The sequence below is a fragment of the Corylus avellana genome, chromosome 6, assembly GCF_965113065.1.
Source record: "Corylus avellana chromosome 6, dhCorAvel1.hap1.2, whole genome shotgun sequence".
Taxonomy (NCBI): Eukaryota; Viridiplantae; Streptophyta; class Magnoliopsida; order Fagales; family Betulaceae; genus Corylus; species Corylus avellana.
The window spans coordinates 4,593,416-4,613,264 of NC_142495.1; the positions used below are offsets into that span (position 1 = coordinate 4,593,416).

At 37.4% G+C, this 19,849-nt stretch overlaps 2 protein-coding genes across 2 annotated transcripts; both read right to left on the minus strand.

Moving 5' to 3' along the window:
- Nucleotides 1-2,288: 2,288 nt before the first annotated feature.
- LOC132188829 (Homeodomain-like superfamily protein) lies at nucleotides 2,289-7,864 on the minus strand. Its single transcript, XM_059603388.2, has 9 exons — nucleotides 7,472-7,864; nucleotides 7,057-7,114; nucleotides 6,583-6,706; nucleotides 6,319-6,489; nucleotides 6,085-6,213; nucleotides 4,764-4,873; nucleotides 4,465-4,524; nucleotides 2,707-2,825; nucleotides 2,289-2,616 (listed from the first exon to the last, which is right to left on the minus strand). The coding sequence occupies exons 1-8, from the start codon at nucleotides 7,732-7,734 to the stop codon at nucleotides 2,718-2,720; spliced, it is 1,023 nt and encodes a 340-aa protein (XP_059459371.2). The 5' UTR covers nucleotides 7,735-7,864; the 3' UTR covers nucleotides 2,289-2,616; nucleotides 2,707-2,717.
- Nucleotides 7,865-10,355: 2,491 nt separating this feature from the next.
- Nucleotides 10,356-19,069, minus strand: LOC132186312 (C-terminal binding protein AN). Its single transcript, XM_059600218.2, has 9 exons — nucleotides 18,136-19,069; nucleotides 16,669-16,889; nucleotides 14,432-15,020; nucleotides 13,535-13,703; nucleotides 13,286-13,416; nucleotides 11,563-12,363; nucleotides 11,387-11,434; nucleotides 11,032-11,145; nucleotides 10,356-10,643 (listed from the first exon to the last, which is right to left on the minus strand). The coding sequence occupies exons 1-9, from the start codon at nucleotides 18,823-18,825 to the stop codon at nucleotides 10,569-10,571; spliced, it is 2,838 nt and encodes a 945-aa protein (XP_059456201.2). The 5' UTR covers nucleotides 18,826-19,069; the 3' UTR covers nucleotides 10,356-10,568.
- Nucleotides 19,070-19,849: the final 780 nt, after the last annotated feature.

The following is a 19,849-nucleotide window of genomic DNA, read 5'->3' on the forward strand; positions in this document are numbered from 1 at the left end:
GACGAAACACTTTTAAAAAAATATTATTATTTAGTCTTTTTCAATGTACCATAGACCAACTGAATGTTAAATCTTCCGAGGTGCTGCTGGACTTTGATTTTTATTATCTATGCTTTTATCATGGGAAAAATTTATAAATATAACCCTTGAACTTTGAATATGAGTATCAATTTAGTCCATACACTTTCAATTTGAACTAGTTAATCCCTGCACGTTGCATTTATGACAAATCAATCCTTAATTATGTTTTTATTAGATTTAATAGACGGTTAAAATTGTCATAAATGCAGTATGCATGGACTAAATTGGTAAAACTCAAAGTGTAGGGACCAAATTGACACAAAAATCAAAATCCAAGGGTGATATTTGTATTTTCCCCTTTATCATGTGAGAAATTGCATGTTTTTTTTTTTTTTTTTTTCCCTCTCATTCATTCTTTATCGATTTTCAGCTCCTGAAGTTGGTGGTGGCAGTAATCACCCAGAGGCCATTCAAAGGCTTGTTGAGCTGGAACTCAGGTCAAATTCAAAGCAGATTCAGCCGTTTCCCGGTGGTGGCCATGGTCAGGGGATTTATGGTCATGAACTGGACATGGGTTTTGGGTATAGATAGTTGATTGGTGGTTGTGCTTGTGAATATTGCTTGTATCAACGTCTTTTGATCAGATGTGTAACTCCTTGCATCAATGATGGGATTAATATCCTTCTTTCCGGAAAAATTAGGTGGCTTAGTGTAATTATTGGATTTTTCTTGCAATTCGCTTTTACTCAAATTGTGGGTTAATTACACACTTCATCCACCTGTAGATTGGGTGAGGTCAGTAAATATGTTGTTTAAAAAGTTTCACTCTACTCACTTACAATCACAGTTTTACTTTAAAAATAATAATAATAATAATAACATGCACAAATGATGTGTCTCGAAAAAACAAAATTAATCAAACTATCTAATTCACTACAATCAATTTAATTTTGTCTTAGGCGAGCATATAGTAATTAGAACAATAGGACAATAAGGAATAACTTTAATTAGGTGGTAGTGTATACTGAAACCTTCCAATAGGAAGTAAACATTTCAATTGGAAATACTAAAAAATAATATAACTTTTCATACCAAATGATTTTTCTCAGTACTTAATAGAAAAAATACTCATTGATAAAATTATTAGGCCACCGTTTTGGATGATTTTAAAGACTTCGGTGTTAAGAATTTAGAGGGTTCAATGATGAGCATTGAGTTGGAATGAATAGAATAATTTATACAATTGATTGGAATTAAAGGTACATTGTTTTCATCTCTATTGTATTTGGTATTTTTATTTAATGTGTCAAATTTTTATCGTACACTGTAAAATGAAATTTTAGACGACATCCAGATAGGAGGAGCACTTTTTAAAAAGGGAAAAAAAAAAAATTTAGCCCTCCCAAACTACCAGTTATATTCATCTTAGCTCTCTAATGTTCAAAAAATGATAAAGTAGCCCCTCAAACTATCAAAAAGTTACAATTTGGCCACTCTGATAGTCAACACCGTCAAATAGGATGAAAAATGCAAAACGACGCTTTTTTTGAGGTTAAGTTATTGAAATGTCATTTTGAAAAAAAAAAAAAAATCATTTTAAAAAATAACCCCTAAAAACGACGTCGTTTTTTTTTTTAAAAAAAACAACGGTGGTTTATGGTGAGCCACCAGGCCATGGGGTGGCCGTCGAGCCACCCCAAAACCACCTTTTTTTTTTTTCCTTAAAACGACGTCGTTTTAGGGAGCGTTTTTTAAAATTGATATATATATATATATATATATTTTTAAAAAAAGAGTATTTTAGTAACTTAACCTTGTAAAAACGACGTAGTATTGAATTTTTCCTCCTATTTGACGGTAATGACTAACGGAGTGGCCAAATAACAACTGGTTAGTAGTTTAAAGGGCTACTTTATCACTTTTTTCAACATTAGGAGACTAAAATGAAAATAATTTGTTGTTTGGAGGGCTAAATAATATTTTTCCCTCTATAAATTATTCTATAAATTTGAACGCATTTACAGATTACTCTTGCCAATACAAAGACTGACCGAAATCATCGTGTCACCAGAGAAAGGAAAACAGGAAAAAGAAAAAAATTGGACATTTTGGCAACAACTTCTCTAGCAAAATTTATCAGCACTCTCATTCCTTTTTCAGAAGACATTGCAAGTTTTGGACTTCCAACCAACCATGCTCTTATCTTTTTCAGCAAAATATTCCGTGTCAACTATTCTACAAGTCTTTCAGGGGCGAGAGACACGAGATAGATATACAGTCATTTCATCTGGTCAGAAACAGTTACACAGAAGATAACTTACCATATACAATCAAAACTGAACGACACAAAACACTCAGAACTCTATACAAGATGGTTCCCGAAACAAAGCTGAAAGTGGCTGAAATCTGTTTTATCCTACACCTATGGATAACAGAAGGCCTTCCTATATAGTACACATCAGACAGAAAAACAACATTGATCTACTCACAAGCTTCGCTACGAATTGGTAGTCCTCTGAAGACTTCATATACATATATACATATGCATATTACGATTCTTGTTAGCAACAGAATATTACACATGTTTTGATTGCCCTGCAGTTACTACTTATAGTCAGAAAGTGGCTGGGATAACTTGGGAGGGGAGAAATAATGAAGTCTGACATGGTTGAAAAGTCATATTACCTTTTCACTTCCTAAGCAGATAGAATGGTGCTATGTGATTGATCGGTGCAGGGATTGTTGTGAGAGCTACCGGATTTAGCTTTCTCAGGGCCAGCATCATACAATGAAAGTAGCCTTCTCTGCAACAATTTAATAAGAAGTGCATAAATAAGCAGATGGCTTGATGCCATTTAACGAATTACAAAATGAAAATATTTTGCTACCACGCTGCTCATAGCAAGAGACTCAATGAGCAACCGCATACAGAGTTTGACTTTGGTAGTTCAATGACATTTGACAAGATGCACATAACAATCATAATTTTTGTCTAGAGAATTACATCCAAACATCGGGTAAATATAACATGCATAGCCAAATAAGTACCAATAGAAGAACACCTGAGATCTTCTAATTTAAAATCAATCCAGTATCAATTTTCAAATGTAAATAATGGCAGTAGTTTAGAACCATTCCATTGAGTAACAATTGTAATCCAGGTAAGAGAACATTCTCAACTAAATGTAAAAGCACCATACTTACTCAACATGAACTTAACTAATTGATCTAGAAGCAAATTCAAGTCGAGATAAAACAAATGATGATCATATGGCATGAAAAGAAGTATCATATATCTTGATACCGAAGTCAAAGTTCAGTTTAGCAGCTAACCGACACTATAAAAACCGTGAAGTTTGAAGCAAAAACCTCAAACTCAACAACCAAAATGTTTAATTTATAAAAGAAAAGATGATACAAATGATAGTGCTGATTATAATACCACAAACAAGCAATTAAGTTCGGTAAGAAAAAGTCTAGTACTTCAATTCACAATAAAATAGATATGAGGCCTGAAAATTTTTAGTTGTGATAAAATATGAAAGTTGGATACATATTAAGCCTTGAAACCAATACAACTTCACCACCTAAATTTCATATTCCCTACAGACAAATTTCATAGCTCTGCTAACCACAATTTCCCAAAATCTTCAGTTATGGACCCTCAATTTTCCACTACACAAAAAAGAAAAAAAATAAAAAAATTACAGGCTAAAATGATGGAGCAGGATGCAATACCAACTTTAAATGGTTGGAGAAATGGTGAAGAAAACATTTAAATGAAAGATGAGTAATGACCTTCACAAGCCTTGCTTATGAAAATTATAAGAGATGTTGCAATAACCAAGATTAGAGAGATTGCATCTGAATGCCTGCCAGATCAATGCTGCTCTCGTGGTTTGTATTAATGGTGTCATCCTACAACTACAACTACATTTATTCCTCCCTCTTTCTCTCCACACACACACACACACACACACACACATATATATATATATAGCTCATAATGTCAACATATATGGTTGCTAGCAAATGACAAAATTGAATTACCAAAACTGAGTGTTACAAAGATTCAATGCCACAGAAACTGTTAAGACGCAAATTTCCAAGTAATAACATATGAACCTCACTCTCTTGGAAGATTAGAAGTTCTGACGCTCATAAATTTTTTTTTTTAATGAGTAGTTGAAATATCATTAAAAGTGCAATGCGCAACCCAAAGCAAACTACCACATTGAGTCCATACAAGAAAGCAAGAAAGCACACCATAGCTCATAGAGAATGCGAAGCCAGCTTGCCTGATTACAGGTTCAAAATTACATCTCCATAATTACTATAAGCAGCAACTGTTTTAGGGATGACAGATGCATCATGATTCGTAGTATAAATGAAGCAGAACACCATAGAGAGAAAGAAATACAGGGCATAGAAAAGACGACTTACATGATCCTCAAACTCAGGATTTGTCAAATTGACGGAGAGGTTTCTCATCAACAGCAAAACCTGGGATAATGCCCATAAACCCCCGAAGTAAATCAGCAGCTTCACCAGAGATTAAAGCAAGATAGAAAAATCTAAAGCATAAAATCTCCACTGAAGAAAGTAGGGTGAACCATGACTCTTTTTGCTGCTTAACATGAAAACTTTTTTCCTTAATTACTTTTTCTTTTTATGAGTATGCTAAACATGAAACCATGCCAATAATGGTTAAATAAATATATTAGACATTGAATAGGACGTACAGTTTCCAAATTTACTCGATCCATCTGCTTCATTCTCTGTAAGTGACCAGTGGCGTTGGGATCAAAGACGCTGCCAATGAAACTGTAAACTTGAGAGAAATCTGGCATTACTGCATAAAACAGAAAGCAAACACATCAGTAACGTCAGGTCAAGAAAAATCATGAACAGATGAAAATAAATGCAAGCATAATTTTTAACGGAACCAGCAAGTATACATGAAACCGTTGCGCAGACAAAATTTTGGATCCATAAACAGGAAAGCGGTGTAACTGCCAGAAAAATAGGTGTTTCTTACATGTGATCTAAATTATTGCATGGTTGAATCAAGCTCTATGGTACCAAAGGATAGGCGGTCAAGAAATTGCACATTCTTTTTGAAGTGTGGAGCTGATATCGAGTTTTCGAAAGCTGACCAGACAAGAAAGGCTAAACTTTGTAGCCCATGCATTCATGAGCGTTAAAAAGTAGAGGTTATTCTTACATTCACTCAAAAGTATCCAGTGGATGATTCAAGCTTTATGGTAGAAAAGGATACGCTGTCAAGAAATTTAGAGCTAATATGGAATTTGGGAAGATTGACATGACAAAAATGGCAAAATTTCATATGCTCATGCAAACATAAGTGCTAAAAGGTTGAAACAACAAGAAGTTAAGAAAGAGTTACATGTGATGACATTCTAAGTATCAAACACTAGCCTAATCCATGTGATAAAGCCTCCTCTGCCCTACTGAAGCCGCTAAAACTATTTCTTCACACTTCCTCATTTTAATACCTTTTATGGGCTGACAGCTAGAATCGGCCATGTGTGATGTATCATTGAGAAATTGCTTCACAAACATTACAAGGGAATGGTGAAAGCTACAGAAAGCCTTGGGTTTATTAGTGAGAATGATAGATGATTGTTTATTAGACTTGAGAAAAGGAAATGTCATGTATCATTTAGAAAATTCCCAAGGAGAATAAGTAACATATTAACTCAATCCAAACGTACATGACAAAATTTTGTTTTTGGAAGAATCTTTTTTATGGTCAACAGTAAGAACTAAAGCCCAAACTGCATTGCACCCTTAGAGATGCCATTATAACAGTGCTATTACACGATTGGGTATCTTCAAACCATTAAGTGAGAGAATGTGGATTTGTTATTCTCATTGTTATGTAGTTTGGAGACCCTGGCATTTTCAAGACATTAGGTCAACGAGATTTATTCTCGTAGCTAAGTAGTTAAGAGACTTAACATTCATCTTCTGATTATTTTTCTGTCTCAATCATGAATTAGGAATTCAAAAAAAAACAAAACAAAACAAAACAAAACTAACCTCTCTCAGGCTTGCTATGACCCCCCCGATCAATTTTTTCCCCTCTTGGCCCTGTCTTTTGCGTGCTTTCATTACTAATACTATAGCAACAATTATGTGCAATGGTTGGTCCAACCAACCCTGCATCATCTAGAAACCCAGACAAATAAATATACTATGTTAGAAAAATGGGGCAAATAATATTTCTAGAAGAAAAGAAACAACTGGAAAAAGACAGTAGGAACAGTCCAAAACCTTTAGTCACTTGTGAGGTAGCAACTGGTGGCGTGGAGTTAAAATTCCAGGAAGTCAAAGTTAAACTAGTAACTGGATTCCCAGGAACTGATGACGAATCTGGCTGGTAAATATATGCAGGTTCAAGCAGAGCAGATGAAGACTGATATGGCCCAGTAGCTTGGGATACAACTGGAGCAGCCAGAACAAGAAATGAACAAAGGGTTTCTTCGATCTGGAACAGAAATTATAATGTTAAAAGAAAAAATTTGAAACCATGCTAACCATTTTTAGGGGCTTTCTGTGGATATGGATGAGATGCCTTTCTCTTTGGTCGAGGCGGTGGTACATGCTCGCTTGCTCCATTCTTCTGAACCTTCAGAAAGTATTTCTGTGCATGGCTGCGTATCTGCCAAAAGAATAATATTAAAGAAGCCAAAGAAGACCAGCAACCCCCAGATTTCACGTGCGGATATTGATGAAAATGTGTAATCACAAGCTGTTAGGATAAAATGAACGAAACATAACATGAAACAACAGATCCAACACCGACCAAGCCAACATTATAGAATGCTCCAGTTGGTTGTAATTGAGTTCACGATATTGAGAAGCAAATCTATGTTATAAAATGCAAATATTCATCACTAATTCTCCATCACATAGGCTTAGTTAAAAGATTTTCGTCCTAACCTCATACGACAGGGCATTTACTTCACTAATATGCCATTTAGAACAAAGTGCTTGAACCAGTGTAATTACCTGGATAACTGTCTTAGACCCAACAAATGCTTCGATTTTCTTCCAGTCCCGATCAAATCTGAAAGGATTCAAAGCAAACAAAACAAAATAAAATCAGAAAAACAGTCTTAGGAACAGAAGGTTAGCTCTCATATACGGAGGTGACTAGGATGACAATAAAATAAATAAATGAATACATATTTAATACACAATTCTTAAACTTGAAGCTAAAAGCACCTGGAGACTATTCTCCTCGCAGAATTAATTTGATCTAGAATCTTCCATCGATCAAAAAGCACTAGTATTAATTTTTTATCCTTTTCCCTTCATTTCCTCAGTCTTCTCAGCAACCAAACAGAAATAAACTAATTCCCACCGCAGAATTAACCAAAAAAAAAAGAATAAACAATTTCGAAGAACAAGTAACACTACTCACAGTTGAAGAGCTTCGAGAAACTTGTCGTGCTCCTGCTCTGTCCAGCTCTCCCTGGACTTGGTAATCGTATACGGCTTCCGGATCTTCTTACTCTGATCGTCCAGGAACGACGCCGTACAAGGATTAGCAGCACCGGTCGTAGTCGTCGTGGTCGATGCGGTGGATGTCGGCGGTGGCAGAGAATTGTGGCCCGGAAGCCCCATATTCATTGGATTATCGAAGAAGTAAAACCCCTGCCCGGGGTTTGGGTTCACAGACACCATGAAGCTTTCGAAAGAACCAGAATCAACGAAATCGAGTGTTTTTCCTTTTTTTGTTTTGGCTTTGCTTTAAGCGTGTGTTTCAGAGTTCTCTTTGGCTTTGGTTAGTCGGAGAAGCACGAGATGTGGTTTACAAAAATGGCAACCGACCGACCCTTAACTCCTTTAAATAATGGGAGGGGAGTGGGAGGTATGATTAGGTGTAAACCGTACACGTGGCAGATTTGGTGGTTTTGGAACTTGCGGATGGAGAACCACGGCGACTGTGGATGAGCCAAGTGGCATCCTCGGATAGCGACGTTTTCCATTCTACTTTAGAGGCCTTGTTTAAATGAATTTTTGTTTTTACTTTTCTTCTTTTACTTGTCAGCTCAAATGGCGGCAATTCTTTTTGAGTATTTCTTTGAGAACAATCGCTATTCTAAACTTTCTAGAATTTTTTTTTTTTTTTTTTTTTTTTTTTTTAATTTAACATTTGTTGATATTAGATAGCATTATGGAGTAATGTTATAAATTCTCCTAGAGTCCTCGTAGGGTCTTCCAAAATGTGATTATGATTTTTAAAATTATGTTGAATTTAAGATGATTATTATTAAATTTTAATCTATTAGTGATTTTAAAAACCACATCATATTTAAAAAAACTTTAGAAAAACTTATGGCATTACTCGGCATTATGATGCCCTTAATTTTCTAGTCAGACACAGTTTGTCTCTAAACATGTATCATATTATAATGTCATCCATGAATTATTAATTGTTTTAATTTTTTTTTTAAAAAAAAAATGGCTCAATGTTATCTTAACTATCTTATGATCAGTACATAACCGAGAATATGTTTTTATATACATGTTTATGTAATATTGATATTGTATGTTAGTTATAAAATCAGAATACATGAAAATACATGATATAGACTAAAATAGTACCTAATATATATATATATATATATAGACATTATTTCTATTCTACTTGATTGTTAACATGGGAATGATAATTTATTATATGTGATTTGTTTTTAGTACACGGTTCCGATAATGATGAGATACAACTTGTTAGGTACTAATATCAGTTTCACAAATAATAATATATATATTATATTCTTAAGCTAAATCTATGTTTGTGAAACTGATATTAGTACCTAACAAGTTGTAACTCATCATTATCGGAACCGTGTACTAAAAACAAATCACATATAATAAATTATCATTCCCATGTTAACAATCAAGTAGAATAGAAATAATGTCGAGACCCTTAAAAACTATTAAAATAATAGTTCACAATTCAATGACGACATGGGAAAACGACATGTAAACTTTAGAGATCAAAATCAAAATCCTATTTCTTTTATAGTATTTTTCTTTCTGTTTGGAAATCGTGGCGGCTATACGAACCTTTTACAGGTAAAAAGAATCAAATTTGTCTTATCCTTTCAAAGAAAAAAAAAGAAAGAAAGGCTATAAGATGTTGCCTCGTGTAAACCCTTTGCACTGTTCTTAGGAGGCACGGAAGAAAGGTACAGTGAAAGTTCTAGGGCTTCTAGCACGGTCAAGAACTGCTTTCGTTGACTTTTTGCCAGCTAAGATCTTGCCCGATTAGTTAGGTAACTGAAGATCAAAAGCTACTAATCATGTTGGTTAAAGCTTTTGTCATGTAAGGCAACCATAGGTGATTACAGGAAATTTAACTACAACATGGCCAATAAAAAAATGCACTAATCAAGGACATAGAGAGGTGGTGGTCTACCTAATTAACCCGTGCTTTGATGGACATCACCATATTTACTTTTTTTTATTATGCTGAGCTGGCCTAGAGTTAGTCATTAAATTAACCAAGTCTAATAGGTAAACCTATTACGTGTGTAATGGAAAGTGGAAACTATAGACAGACCTTGGAACCATCGAGATTCACCATCTTTATCCCCAACAATCCAATCGGGGTTTCACTCCCGATTGGCCACTGCTTGTAAATTGCTAGGTTCACCCAATTAGAGTTTCTACCATTGTTGCACTTCGATTTTTAATGTGTTATTTACTTCCAAAAAACAAGAGGGTCCCTATACCTGCCCTAACAAGGGCCAGATTGCCTAAAACAGATTCCATAAAATTCTTCTCGCATTTATTGCTAGCCATCTGATGATGAAATTACTGAAGATAGATCTCTATTCCTACTGCCTACTGAATCAGCATGGGGCAGGTTTAAGAAGTTGAAAGGCTAGCTAGCACTTTCGAAGTAGTGTGACTTTCAACGGTAGGTAAGGGTAGGGTAGGATTCACATAGTTTTGGACATTTGCAGAGTCGGAAGACAACCCAAAGCAATTATTACCTGAAAAAGATAAAAAAAAAAAAAGAAGGCATATGTGACACATTGCTTGGTCCTAAAGGATCGATGGGCAGTGGGGGGCTGGGGACCAACAAACAGGTGAACTCTAGGGACCCCACAGCTCATGCTCAGATACCTACGCCAGCAAGGTCTCCTTTCAAATATAGGGCATTTCATTTAATCATTTGATCCGCCACTGGTAAAATGGCCGGGATTTCAGACTCCAGTGTGTGCTTTTTGTGCCTTACACAAGAATAACAGACAACAAATATGTTGGAATGGAATATCTTTTGATACACTACAAATTACATTCATTTCATATGGAGGCCGAGAAAACCAGAACACAGAAGGCGTACAAAGCTCATAAACATCTCAAAAATTCCAAAAAAAAAAAAAAAAAAAAGAAGAAGAAAAAAGAGGAAAAAAAAACAGAAGAATGCTTTACAACTTTCGATATGTTTTCAAATTAATACAAACCTCATGGGCAGGAAAACCTTAGCTTTCTTAACTCAGAGTTCAATCAAGCCAGCGAGTAACCCCATCATCTTCCCCTACAGCTGCTAAAACCTCAATGCGTACATCCATAACCGCCTACAGTTTGCAGCAATAAGAACATTTCAATAGAAAGAAAAGAACAAAGGAAAAATTAAAAGATGTTAACAGTTAAAAGATGTAGCGGTTCCATACACATTGTAGAATGTAGAGCATTCGCATGCAAGGATATTAACATAGAATTAATGGAGGCGTAAATCCTCCAACCCTTAAATCATCGTGTTGAGAGTGCAGATCCAAGTTGGACCAACTAAATTCCTTGGAGTCTTATTAAATTGAACTTGGGTCAGAATTTCTTTTTTTTTAAAAAAAAAATAAAAAATTAATCACCAATGGCTGTTAATTATCTTATTTTGCATGTGTCAAGAAATACCAGCACAGCTAGTTGATAGCATATGCAATCATATGAAGCAATAAATGAACTTACTGATGGATTTCTACAATTAACCAGCCGACATTCATCCAAAGGACCTTCCAACATCCAACTCTCCCAAACATCAAAGCTGTGACTAGCAAATACGAATTCCATTCTTCTATTAATCTGCCACGTCAAAATAGAAACTGCTTAAATTACCAAATAGCAAGAACTTTGAAAGTATGAGTGATTCTAAATCATCAGGCAGTCAGCAATAGCATAAATTGTCAGATCCAACTGACAGCTAAGGGCTTCTCCTCGGCATTCAAATTGATAACGCACAAAAATCCAACATTAACAAGCAACACTTTTAAGCACTCCAATGATAATTCCAGGACAACATACTCCATGTATAATTTCGTATTACCTGCAATAACTTTCCACCAGCAGAAAATGATCGCAAACCAATTGTGTCCTGAAGAAAAGCCATCCATATAATGATATCAGCTAAACAGGATTGCAATTAACATGTACAATTTAAGCTAGCTATCATTAACTGAAACCTTTTTCCAGCATAAACAAGATAAGTTCCAGTCAGCTAACCTTGCTTCTGAAAGCAACGAGGAACTGTGCTGCAGGATCTCTTTTGGTTACATTTGACATAGTATCTAGGAACCAACCACCACCTCTAACTCTTTGCCTTGAGACATGGAGTGCAGGACGATCTCTTGCATACAAAGCTACAACATACCCATCCTTTAACAGTTCATCAGACTTTCCACTGAGCTTCTTGCTTGATTTTGAAAGCTGGCCAGAAGTCGATTCTTGCATTGATTCTACTGATGTTTTCCTATTTCTTGATTCTTCAGGGGAAGCAAACCGGGAACTGGAGCTTAACGCTTGATCTGTACCACTCATTGCAGTATCATCTTCTCGAATCAAGGTATTTTCCTTTTCTAGTATTGAGGGGTCATCTGATTTTGGCTGGGATTTTTGACGTGTATGCCTCTTCTTAGCCTTCTTACCTGATCTGCTGCGCCTTCCTTCAGATCGGGTAACAGTATTTTGAGACAAACCTGAAACCTGCTGCGGGATAGGAGACTCTTTGGATTTATTAGTACCTTTCTTCTGGGAGCTTTCTGGACTTACGAGCACATCATCTGTCAACTGCTCGCTAACTGAACCCTGCAGAGCACTTTCTTTGTCTTGCTTATCAGATTGTTCATTTTCATCACCTATTTCACTTTCCTCTTCTTCCTCATCAGAAAAGGCACTCTTTGGAACAACCCCATCAAAGAAGAATGTCTGCAACATAGAAATAGTTTTCTCCCTTATCTCCATCCATACTTCTTCACTATAGTCCGCACTTCGTGGAAGAATCAATACATTGGGCATCTCCTTTACCTGAAGCACAGCATGATAAGATACATTAGTGTCACCTCATATACTATTTTCCTCGTGGCTCTGCCTGCATATCTGTCAGCATATCTGTCATAGGGTTATATGAAATAACTTTACTTGGAACAACTTGTTGCAACTTTAGCAAATTTCCTACCATTTCTTCTTTGTTTGTTTGTGTACTATTATAATGATCTACACCCAACCTGAAGCAGGTAACCTATTGGCATTGCCAATTCTAATTTCTATTGTTTCAAGAAAATCTCGTTCATTTTAGATGAAGCTAAATGCTTGTAAAACACAATCCCAACAGCATCCCTAAGCACCATGCAGTTTCTTAGTTAGAACAACAGGGTCAATTATTAGCTCAAAGACAGTTTTATGATGAGTTAACAAAGTAAATGGCCAATAGATTATTTTACTTCAACCAAGAAGCAATGAATGAAAAGTAGATGATTCAAGTTTAGGAGTAGGCAAGGTAGAAGCTTCAGCAAGTAATAAAATACAAACACAAAATCATGTGTGCACATAGAGTGACATATTTACATAAACCCACACAGACTTAGCAAAGGGCAAGATACAAAATTGATTGAGAGATGATGCAAGGACCATAGCAAAAACAATATACACTCGTCTTTTACTTATTTCCTCAGATTCTCACTATTTTATAGAGAAGAGATGCAGCAGCACACCTCTCCCTCTCTATGTCTCTCACACACAAACATGCAGGCGTGCGGGCATATCTGACATTGTATGTGGGACTGGACACCATAAGCATTTTAATTACTCTCAGAATAACAATAAACCACAACAGAATTTTGCTGTATTTGGTGCAAAGTGGGAGAGATTCTCAAGCAAGCATGCACACAAGTGCATCTGCACACGCATAATTTTGAATAAGTTCATAAATATACACTAGTTACAATACCCAGGCTTCCATCCATTGTGGCCCTTCAGCACCATCCAGAGCACAGCCAGCTAACGTGCCATCAATCAAAAGCTGCTTCACAACACAATCATCCAGCAATTGACTGCTACCCGTATTCACAATAAATGCCCCTGTGGATTGAAAAAAAAAAATCGTTTCACACTAAAAAAAATGAGAAAATGAAAAAGGAAAAGGTAACACACTAAACTTGTGGTAAAGAAGGATCCCAAATGATGAAAATACATATACCAGGCTTTATATGCTGCAAGCATTCTGCATTAATGATCTGAACTGTTTCATTTGTCAGAGCACAGTGAAGTGAAACAAGGTCACTTGCAGCAAGTAAATCATTAAGAGTATCCATTCTTCGGGCAGCAGGAGGAAAAGTTATCGAAGACCTGCTTACTTTTCCTTTTCCCTGAGCAGATGTCGTTTCGGACAAAGTTTCAGTACAAATATAATTTCATATGACGAAGTGGACAAGGATTAATTTCAACAATGGATCACATACAAAGTGATAGAAACACATTGCTTTATTTAAGTAAACACTTCCATAGAGCTCGACAGTAATCCATTACTCTATTTTTTTTTATCCTATTTATTTCAGTTCGACCAATTATAGCATATCATTGTTCTATCCAATATGTACCTCCTTAACATCTGCATAAGCGCGTTTTTAGCTACTAAAACTTTGATTTGAACTCGGAAGAAACAAAGCCGCACATTTTTTGCCAAAGTACAACAGGGCATAACAATAATTATATAAACCCTATCTGATTCCCACTTCATAATCATAAAAGATAAAGCACATATTGAGCTGCAAAAGCATCTATTCAAACAAGATGTACCCATTTCCATCTGATTCATAGCCCATTGACATCAAAATGAAGCACATCTTGCTCTGAGCCATCTCAAATAGAAGCACACCTAGCAAAATTTGCTCAAATCCAACTATTTTCAAACACCAAAACTCTAACTCTTATCAAATCCAACCCTCACAAACATCAAAAGAAAGCACATTCTAAGCTACACGAAATCATCCAAAACCAAGATTTACAAAAAAAATAAATGAGAAAGATATACAAATATTATTAGAACAGAACTGAATGACAATAGTAAAAATTACTGAATGTAAGAAATTCGAACCTCGTGAACATCAAAATAGAGCACGCTCATCTTGAAGGCTAAGCTCCTCGTAGCCAAAGACCTAGCCGACGCAGATCTACCTACGATCCCCAGAACCAAGCCTCGGCACCGTCGCATTCCTCGGCAAAGGGGCTGCACGGAACCTAGCCATCCCGAAGCCGAGAGCGTCTGGCGCGAGAGCAAATGCGTCCGGCGCAGCAAGCCGAGGAAGAGCGCCATGACCGTGTCCGCGATCTCCTCGGCTCGCGAGGCGTCGACGTGGACCAGGCGTAGCCCGAGGTCCGCGGCGAGCGCGGAGTCGACGCCACGGTCAGCGGAGCCAAGGCAGAGGATGAGCTGGTAGGGTCGGAGGCGGCGCTGAGCGGCGCGTGGTAGGTATGCGAGGGAGTGGAGAAGAACGGCCGCCGCCGACTCGATCTTGCCCTCGGCCAAGCGGCCGAGGGGCACGTGCTCCACGGCTGCCACGCCGGCTAACGAGTCTTGTTCCAAAGCGCAGTCTTCGATGCAGTTTAAGGTGACCACCAAGGGGAGTGGTGGCGCAGGATTGTTACGGTGTGACATTGCCGCAGAGGATCTAAGATTAGTGGTGCTCATCATCGTCGTCTTCTACTACTACTCCCTACTATGTCGAATTGCCTACGTTGTTCTCTGGAGAACGCGGTGGTTAGGGTTTATGGTTGTAATTTTTGGGCATTTCTGAGGGTAGTAGGGGTGTAAGGGTGAGGGGTCGTTTTTTGGTTACTCCTGCGCTCTTGGAGAGGTTGAAGTGTCTCTCTGGTCCCCTGGCTGAGATCCCACCCTAGTCGTCTATCACAGTTTCACTCAACTCTTTCTCCAGGAGGTGCCCTTGGGATTTTTTAAATCACGTTCACGTCCCAATTTTGTTCGCAACGCACCAACATATTTGCCTTTTGAGCTGTAGAAAGAAGCATATTCAAATTTCAATTGTTTTCGAGCTGTAGAATATCCTGGCCGCCAAATAAATAATAAATAAAAAATAAAAACCACACGCACGAAAGCACACATTTGGATTTTGGACCTGTCTGACAAAAAATGAGTTTTAACAAAAATCAAGGAAAAAGGAAAGTCATGAATTGTAAAGAAGTTGCTTTAGGCATCTGTGAAATTCCCGTTTGGCAACGCTTTTTAAAAAGCGTTTTCTGCGTTTAAATACAAATAAACATTTGGCAAGTGTTTTAGAAAAACATTTCAATGGAAACACTTCTAAACACAAAATTGATTTGAAAAGCATCCAATCAAGGTTTAGATACACTGGAAAATGTTTTACATTTTACAAATATCTATTATATCTTAAGGTCTATAAGTTCTATTAATTGAAGAGAATCTACATTCTAAACCCCTTCGGTTTTATTTTTGATTGAAGAGACTTGTAAATTCGTAATGATAAAGAAACCTAAATATTTGTCATCAAAATCACCCAAAAAAACAAGGTGGTTTACACACAATTTACAATAACCAATGTTTCCATGGTATGAATGGCCTACCCACAAGACATACGGAAATTAGATCACCAATTCTCCCAAGCAGGTAAACACAAATTTTATCACCATAGAAAGTGAATCACTAAGAACCATATAAACAGTGTACTCGAACCATATGAACAGTTGTACTCGGTCCAAATACAAAAAGCTGATTACACTAAAGAACTGAAAGAATAATGAGAACCATCAAAAGTTAAAGAAAGAACACAATCTAACATTACCTACCAAAAAACCCATAATAATAGACATCACTGAAAACCGTCAAAACACCTAAAATTTTTACAAGACGCGGATATATATAGATATATCTTCACTTCACAGAGGCAAAGTTAAAACTTCACAGGCCTATGCTGGCCACTGAACAAGTCTCTTTTAATTCCCGTTGGCTCAACTGTTGTATGTTCATGACTCTGAAGGCTGTACTTGTCCAAGGATTGAAGCAAAATCATATTACATCCAACTCCATTCTTCATTTGAAACAACAAATTCATGGCGAATAGGGTTGAAGGATGAGAGACTTAAGAAGTGTCTCCAAGAGGTTTATGGAAACAGAGAAACTACTCACAAAAAGCCTATACAGCGACCACCTCACCAACAATAAGCTCATCCCTAACAGGATACTTCAACTAATTAGTGTCCTCCTGCTTCTTCGTCAGAATCTCGAAATCCACACCTCTCCCCCCCCCAAAACCAGAATAACAAATTTCCTCTTGAAATGATCCGGTTCAGAAAAACCTCCTCCTAAAACCCCTAGTAGTGGCTTGATATGAACGCATGAGAAGTCCAACACCAATTCCAATCCCGAGACACATCCCAAGACCAATTCCAACACCAACTCTAACACCAGCATTAAACCATGAGAGTTGGCCATCCTCACCCGGGTACATGTCTTCAGGGTAAAAGCCATGTCCAAGCTTCCCATCAGACTCATGATCATCAGCTTCTGATTCTGTGATCTGCAAAAGCCCCAGCAAGGATTATAAATTAGTCAATATAGAAGGAATTGTGTTTTATTTTCAAATTTCAAATTTGAACTCAAACCCACAGTCCTTAGCCTAACATGGAGAGTATCAGAAAACAAGAATGAAACAAATCCATACATCAATGCAATATATATGTCACATTTTTTCCATCCATAACAAAAGAGAAATGCCATATACTTTACAACTATTTTACTGGGTTGATGTAGCACAGTGCCTTTTAGCCCTTAGATTTTTTTTTTTTTAAGTACTGATCACTGCCACATTATACTGAACAAAAAAAATAGACTAAGGTTGTGACTGAGCTTAGAATACCCTATATTACATTGAATTTCCATAGTTTTTTTACGCCTGGTTAAGCTGTTAAAGGTTAGCTTATAGCAGCTCCATTTGTTGAGAAAGGTGAAAAATTCTGGAGACATAAAGTAAACTAACATATTCAAGAAGGGCAAAATCATTGGCTTCCAAAGCCGAATAGACCACAGGGGAAAATAGAAAAAACCATTCATCCATAGAAAAAACCCTTCATCATTTGTTTCCATATAGAAATCCTAATTTTATTTAAGCTTCATAAAGATGGTTTGACCGCTAGTTTATGTTGTTTATCTCAGTTTTTCAATTAGAAACACTCTACGAGTGATTTTTCTTTTGTTTTCCAGCAAATCCTTGAATTTCTTGGTTTTGTGGAAGAATTGTGAGTTGCATGTTTGTCAATTTTGCAACCCACTACACCACGATGCATCACATTTCTAAGATTACAGGACACGTTGATACTGTAATGTTATATTTAACATACTAAAAGCAAAGTTCAGAGTAGGTAACAACACCAGCTTTCACACATGAAAATACATTACAAGTTTGCAATAACATTCCTTAATGTTTTCATATTTAAATACTAAAAGCAAAGTTCAGAGTAGTTAACAAGACCAGCTTTCACACACGAACATACATTACAAGTTTGCAACAACATTCCTATCTAAAATCACCAATGCCCAATGTAAACCCAAGTTTAGTTTCTTGTCAACTATTTAATCGTGCACTTGATATAAAGCTTCCAACGAATTACTGGAAGTCTGGAACATTTCTACAATGAATATCAGCTTGACCCAGAATATATTTCTACTTCCGACACGAATAGAGCAAATCATCAAGTTATTTTACAATGTAATTCAATTAAGTTCTCATTGCCATCCTAAATCAAACAAAACTATAATATGAATACCTGCACTTTTCGGTGCCGAACCAACCCATTACCATTCCGCTGCACTTCCTCGTCCTCTGGAATCGCATCGAGGACAGCGTGCCTCACCGGCTTCCGCCTTGGACTCATCTGAATTGTCTTCGTCAATATCACAGGCACACCCGAGCAACACCCGGCGATATAAACCTCAAATGAGGGCGCCGAAACCCCGAGCTTCGGCTGAAAAAACGCTGACGAACCCGACCCAATTGACGCAGCCATATAACAGTCCATACTCCACCCGGTCCTCGCGTCGTTGTCCAAGCCCGAACACCCGTTGCCCCAATTCGTCTCCATTCGCTCCATGGAGCCGCACAGAATCAAGTCCTGGTTCTCGTGGACCTCGAACTCGACCCCGCCGGTGACCCGGACGCTATCGGTGCTCACGTAGGTCACCTCGGACGAGTCCTTGTCGACTCGGTCGCGCCGGAGGGTCAGCGACGCGGACTCCGACGCAGGAATCCGGGAATTGTTAATCTCGAGCAAGATACCGATCTCGGGGCGTAGGTGGCGGAGCGTGAGTTGACTCGGAACGCTGTCGATCACGCACGGAGCGATCCGCACGTAGAAGAGCCGGATTTCGAACCACGCCGAGTGGTTCAGATACGGTCCGTTTGAGAAACCATACGAATTCGAGATCGACATTAACGGTTCCTTGTCCAATTGTTCCATAAATCCCCGTAACTTGAAATTTCCAGAAAATTAGGGCTCTGACAGCAATCACCGGAAGTTACATGTTTGCAAATACTGGAAGATTCTCTCTCCCTCTCTCTTCTTTTCCAACTCTAGATTTCCGGAAAACAAGATTGAACGAAACAGAAAGAGATTATTACTGAGAAGCGATCCCTAGTCAAGGGTTTTGGTTCCTCTGATTTTCTCGGGTTTGCGGAGAGATACAAGTTAGAGAAGGAGTCAAAACACTAGAAAAGTGGAAATGCGAGACACGCGTCGTTTTGGCGGTTTTGAGCTGGAGTTAACGACGGCTAAACGGCGTCTAGTGGTTTTGGGCTTAAGTTTGGATGGGCGTTTAATGTCTTGTCACCATCGGTCCATAGCATTCATCCGTGGTGCACCCGCAGGGTTTAGGCCTTGTTAGGTTTCATTAAACCAAAGCCCAGCCCGCTCAAATCGCCTACAAACATCCAAAGTACTAGTTTTGTTTATTCTCCCAAGAAATAAATTCTCTATGTAGGGGTCTCTCTCAGGAGTAAGATCACATTGTCTTCTAGGTTTGCCCTACTACTTCTTTGTTTTTGCTGTTAATAAATTCTTTCTTTAAATAAAAAATTTAAAAAAAGAAAAAAGGTTTCAGCTGGGGCAGTAGGAAGCACATAGTCACAACTACTAATCATGAATTATAAGAAGAAATGAAAGCCAAATGATGTATATCATTATTGCTCTTGAAAGTTTTGAAACCCCAAATTATTCTCACAGTTTTCTTTTGTTTTCTGATTTATTTAATTAGAGGTATGCATAATTAGTTAAGAGGGATGCGCCATTGATTAAAAAAAAAGGGTGATGAGCCATTGGGAATTCTGAAAAATTTTGAGCCTTAGAAAGCCTAACGTATCCTAGTGGGCCTCATGCTGTCAGTATTGAAAACTAGGCCGGCTACTTTAGTCCCACTTGCCGGACAGGAAATGATTCGAACATCAATGTCAACCCTATCAAAACACAAATGTTAAAAGGAGAAAAG